The 6,000-nt window shown below is 44.1% G+C and overlaps 1 protein-coding gene across 1 annotated transcript in view; it reads left to right on the top strand.

Moving 5' to 3' along the window:
* Nucleotides 1–6,000, top strand: part of inpp4b (inositol polyphosphate-4-phosphatase type II B) — a 234,877-nt gene that overhangs the window by 162,767 nt on the left and 66,110 nt on the right. The window contains 1 exon segment of the mRNA XM_080456329.1: nucleotides 3,866–3,974. Coding sequence (XP_080312455.1) covers nucleotides 3,866–3,974 — 109 coding nt within the window.

Below are 6,000 nucleotides of genomic sequence, written 5' to 3' on the forward strand. Positions count from 1 at the left end.
TGCCACTCGTCTTTCTTCTTTTTATTTGAGATTCGACTGCAAAGGCCTCCGAACAGTAACTCTTTTCTCTTTTCAACTCCCCCTATTAAAGACTAGCTGAAAAGAAAATAAATATGTTGTTCACCCTTTTAGAGCATATCCGCTGTCACAACAGGGACATAGTCAATATACAGTATATAATATCAATATGCATACATTCAAGGTTGCTTTATTGTTACATATTGTGCACATCTTGTTCTGGTTCCTCAGACATTGTAGCAGCATTATTCATAATAATATTAATATGAACATCATCATCATCATCATCATCATCATCATCATCATATCCAACAATCTACTCTGTGGAGGTTAGAAAAATGCTACACAACACTAAAATAAGTAAAATACTACAATGTCAATGCGTAACATAACAGCAGCCAATCAAATATGGCCCCCTGCTGTTCTGATAGATGGTCATTTCTAGACTAGTTCAATGGGTTGCACTCTTTTTATGTCTACAGGCTTTATTACGCCAATGATGTGAATATACTCTGTGAATATTCCCAAGTCAATTGTTTATTATTAGTCATTCTGTGCTTTTTGTCTACTTAAAGAAACCTCAACCATGACTGTTTTCATTAGCATTTTTGTGTATTGATCATCCAGCGAGGGGATAAAACACCACTTTGAGCCAGACGAAATGTAAATTTTTCTGGAAATGGCCACTCTCAGTCTCCCCAGTGACGGCAGCGGAACATTTCAGAGCTCTAAAAAGCCTGGCTTGGCAAAGCAAGCCCCAAGAACATATTGTTCAGTACTCATTTGGGCCATGTAAAAAGGATATTTTGTCAGTGTTTAACAGGGCTGCAGGATGGGTTAAGTATGAATTATACCGACTTATCTTCACCGACACAATCAATTTCTCCTCTCTGGGAGAAATGGCCCTCTCACTACCCCAACTGCCTCGTTCTCTGTTCGATTTATTGAGACGGGGCGGGGCGGGAGGGGGGAACCAGGCATGGTGGAGACCAAGCAAATCGGGCCACAAATTGGCCCTTGTGTGATTGATGTCCTGAGATGCTGTCATTGTATTTCAGTGTTGCTGCTTCTGCCACTGCTGCTTCTGCGTGGGAGGGGTGAAACCAATTAAGGGTTGACTTGGAAGTTGGAGAACTCCAGGGGCCAAAAAGCGTGTGGCGAGCATGGGGCTGCATGGCTGGGCACAGGGATAATTAACACAGGATGTGGTGGACAGCAGTAAAGCGCCCCTACACACAGACATGATACACATGCACACACAGATACACGCTTACTCGCATAATGACTCGTGCACTATAAATTCCTGTGTTCATTTAACTCAGAGAGTGCACGTGTGTACACTCTCGGAGTTACAAAAGGATAAATTGAGACTTTGTGTACTCACAAACACAAATAATAACACATAACCAACCCCTGTCACTAGGGGGGCATGGTGGTGTTGTTAGTCCACATCGTTGTCCGTCTCCCCGCGGTATCACTTAGGGCTGTCTTGTGCTATTAATTCCTGTGTTGTTGTTTTTCCAGCGACCCTTCAAACAGCACTTCCTGTGGGGTGGTGGCATACCACCGCCGCCCCCTGGGGTGGTCATTAGCTGACCTGCCACTAAAGCTCATGGCAAAACATTCACACGCACCACACACACACACACACACACACACACACACACACACACACACACACACACACACACACACACACACACACACACACACACAGAAATGCATACACGCACAAACACACACACAGACGCACACACAGACACACAGTCCCTCCCTCTTCCTCCCCCCAACTCCTCCACTCCTCTGTTCCACCATCCCGTCCCGTGCCGCCGCCTCTCCTCCTCTGAGTTCCTCTTCCTCTCACATTAGTGTCAGCTTCATCCATTGCTCATTCAAAACAAGACCTGTTATGAGCACCTCTGTGCTTGCCAGCCGTCTGTGAAGTGTTTATTTACTTTCGATGGCGGTGTGCAAATTGGAATGGAGCCGCTGTGACATTGGCCCGTCCTTCCTCTTCAACATGGGAGCAACGCTACATTAAGACCAGAAGGCAGCTGCTCAGAGAGGGGGGGGGGGGGAGAGAGAGAGAGAGAGAGAGAGAGAGAGGCCTTGGTAATGGAGCAATATACAAGGCTGCAATATAAATCAGGCAGGAAGGCGGGGGGTTTGGTTCTAAAAGTAGATGCAATAGAATATGCATGGTTCTGCACCACTTTTAAGTATCTACTGGTATGGCTGTTCCATGTACTCTGTGTTTTTTAATACCTCTGGCTGCATCTTGTCAGCCCAACATGTCATGTCCTCTGCTCGCTGTGTGTGTGTGTGTGTGTGTGTGTGTGTGTGTGTGTGTGTGTGTGTGTGTGTGTGTGTGTGTGTGTGTGTGTGTGTGTGTGTGTGTGTAATCAAATAATCCCATAAAGCTTTAGGGTACATTTATTACATTCATGAATACTGATTCAACTGCGCACCAATCCTCATATTCACGTTCTTGTAGATCTTTATATGATAGCACACTATACTGTGCAACAAATGTATCAATTTACTGAACAAAGATTTCAAAATAACCATGCATATCTTTTACTTGTGCCCATGCATCCAGGTAAAGACATTTGTGTGAGAGTGTGTGTGTGTGTGTGTGTGTGTGTGTGTGTGTGTGTGTGTGTGTGTGTGTGTGTGTGTGTGTGTGTGTGTGTGTGTGTGTGTGTGTGTGTGTGTGTGTGTGTGTGTGTGTGTGTGTGTGTTGGCGTACGTGAACGCCACCTACCTAGTATAGTATGTGACAATTTTCTTTTGCCAAATTTGTCAAAGTGGTTCTAACCCAGACTATACGTACTCGCTGGGAGACAGCTGCCTAAAGTCCAACTATTGTAAAGTGCACTTGAGTTTATTTTCCTGGCTTATGGTGTGCTCTATTTTACAGCACAGGATCTGAAACCCAATTTGCCTCTATCAATAGCCTCTTATTTTTGGTGGGAAAAGGTTTTTATATATGTGTACATGCTACACTGTAGCATAGGAAAACTATATTAAATTTAACTGCATCAAAATAATGTCAGGAAACACCCACCACAGTAATATTCTCAGTGTTAAAGTGACACTTTGCCAACCTACAGTAGATCCCATGTGAGGAGCTCAGCAGTGGCAAAAAATAAATGACGTCACGAAACAGTACACGAAACAGTACGCCCGATGACATGAAATGGTGTGTTTGACCTTATTGTTTTGCAACGTCAATGTTTCGCAGAGAAATACACAGAATACATTAGGTATTTTTTGTGACAGTACTTTAGTTTTTATTTTATTTATTATAATCCCATGGGGGAAATTCAGTGACAATTAGACCAGGGCTGGGAGTCTGGCCCTGATTACCAGACAGACTCTCTATCCACTAAGCCAGTGGTTCTCAAAATTTCATGGACCCCCTGTTTGATATTATGTATTTGACCATGGACCCCCATAACTCTGAGAGCGGACAAATGGAACCAAAAATGGTCCATTTGGTTCCATTTGTGCTCTCTGAGTTACAGGCCCATATTATGGGATATATCCCAAATATCAGTCATTTAGCTGGGGACCCCCTGGAACCCCCCCCAAGGACCCCTGGGGGTCCACGGACCCCACTTTGAGAACCCCTGCCCTAATACAACGGCCGCCAAAGATGACATTGATCTCCTCACAATCAGAACAATGGGATTTAGGTTGAACATCTGGGAAGTTTCCCTTTAATGTATCCATTTGTAACTCCCAGAGTGTACAAATGTAACCAAATGGATAGACGTGTAAAATCTCAGAGGATTTTACTATGAAGGACACAAGTTACAAGTTGTTCTCTCTCTCATCTCCACAGATGCCTTTTATGACATCATCACAGTCGGTGCACCTGCTGCACATTTCCAGGGCTTCAAGTGTGGTGGCCTACAGCGACTACTGAGCAGATACGGAGCAGAGAAGAAAAGGTACACACAGACACAAAAAACACACACAAAACACTCCTATGAAACTGCGGGAAGAGGCCATGTTTATACACAGATAGACAGGCAGTTTATTATACTGTAGGGTTTCTTCTGTTGACGTGGAATTGGGCTTGTGCCGCTATTGACAAGGGAATTAAAGTGACAGACAAATTTGGTCCTGGCATATGGATCTTTATTTTTCCCGAGGCCTTGAGCAGTTACTTACAGCTGAGTTGGGTTAAACTCAATCTGGAGCTATAACATGACTGCTGCTACTGCTGCTGACAGCTCTATTTGACTGGAGGCAACAGGCACCATGTCAGGAAGAAGAAGGATTATGTTGAGTTGGTATTTCATTCAGCTCTCCCTCCTTTCTTAGTTTTTTTTTTTCACCCTCTCTTTCTCTTTGTGCTGTCTCACACAGCGGGTGACATTTCCCCAGATGTTGCACACAAAAAAGCTCTTGGTTTAGCATAAAAGTCAGTTGAATACTGTGCTCAGAACAACTGTTGGGTTAAAAATACCCCAAATGTCTCAGTTGATAAAGAGATTGACTTTGTCACTACAGATGGCAGGATTGCCAGAGCATGTTTTATGATGATAATAAATGAACAGGAACCCCTAAAACATTTCGAGGTAATTACCTAAATCAGCCTAAAATCTGTTCAGTATTTATTAAAATATATTTAATTTATTGTTTTACAGTCAATTTATGTGGCAGCCGCTTTGAGGTTAGAGAATGTGGCTTGCGATCGAAAGTTGTCTGGTTGTATTGCCCAGCCTGGTTAGGATTATCTAGATGTAACCCAGAAATGCTGTCTCCACACCTCAGCAACAGCAAGTGAAATGCCTTTAAGCCAGGCACTTACTTTGCTCCACCAGTGCTGCTCAGTGGCCAACTGCAGAATTCACATCAACCGCGTTATTCCACATCTGTGTTATGCGAAAGTGGCGTGGTTCCACACATTGTCTTTGGTGAGGCGTGACCTCGCTGTGGTTGGAGGCGAAACCATCAAAAAGCAGTGTGAAAGAGTTGAGGCAAGTTCAACTTTTTCACTGGCGCTTTGCAGCGAGACAGAGCTGTGGTCTGACCTAGGCATGGACTAGGCATACATGCAAAGGTGACTCTGAAGAGGAAAGCTTACATTTTCTGTACAGGCAAAGGTTTAACAAACACCAATGTGTTCAATTATGAGTAATCCTCCCACTTTGCCCAGTCTTCTCTCAACATTTTACCAATTGCTACAGTAGTTTCAATCCCTGAGATGCTTTGTGCCTCAAGGTCCTGATCCTTCCACAGTAACCCTGAGTCATCCCCACATGATGCCAAGGGAGTGCTCCCTGATTGGATTTGTGTGTGCTAGATTGAATTACCTGCCTATACATCGGGCTTGTGGCTTTGTAGTCAGTCTATTTGGCTGATGGCATAGACATGTCTAATTAGTGTGTTCCTCTCATTCTGTCACAGAGTGTCCCACAAACACCACAGAGGTGAATGAATAGAGGAAGTGGCAACTATGAATGTTTTACAGATAAACACATTAGGCAGAGCACATTATGGAGAGCCATGTATGCCTGCATACAAAACACAGGCGCAGGTAATCAAACAAACATGCCCCCATGTCACCATACAACTGCAGAAATACAGTGAGACATATAGTATTGTACATCGAAACATCCATACTGTCCGTCCGTCCGTCCGTCCGTCCGTCCGTCCGTCCATGCATACATGAGAATACGAGACAGCCCTGTTATTTTACTGTATTATTCACAAATCACACAGTATTCAATTCCCTTTCTCTCTTTACCCCCCTCTGTCTCTTTACCCCCCTCTGTCTCTGTCTCTGTCTCTGTCTCTGTCTCTGTCTCTGTCTCTCTCTCGCTGTCTCTCTCTCGCTGTCTCTCTCTCTCTCTCTCTCTCTCTCTCTCTCTCTTTCTCTCTCTCTCTCTCTCTCTCTTTCTCTTTCTCTCTCTCTGTCATGCACACACATACTCCGCAGGTACTGTATGCACATGCATCTATTGTGCT

The sequence above is a fragment of the Gymnoscopelus braueri genome (genome assembly GCF_963280865.1).
Source record: "Gymnoscopelus braueri genome assembly, chromosome: 2".
In the NCBI taxonomy this organism is placed as follows: domain Eukaryota; kingdom Metazoa; phylum Chordata; class Actinopteri; order Myctophiformes; family Myctophidae; genus Gymnoscopelus; species Gymnoscopelus braueri.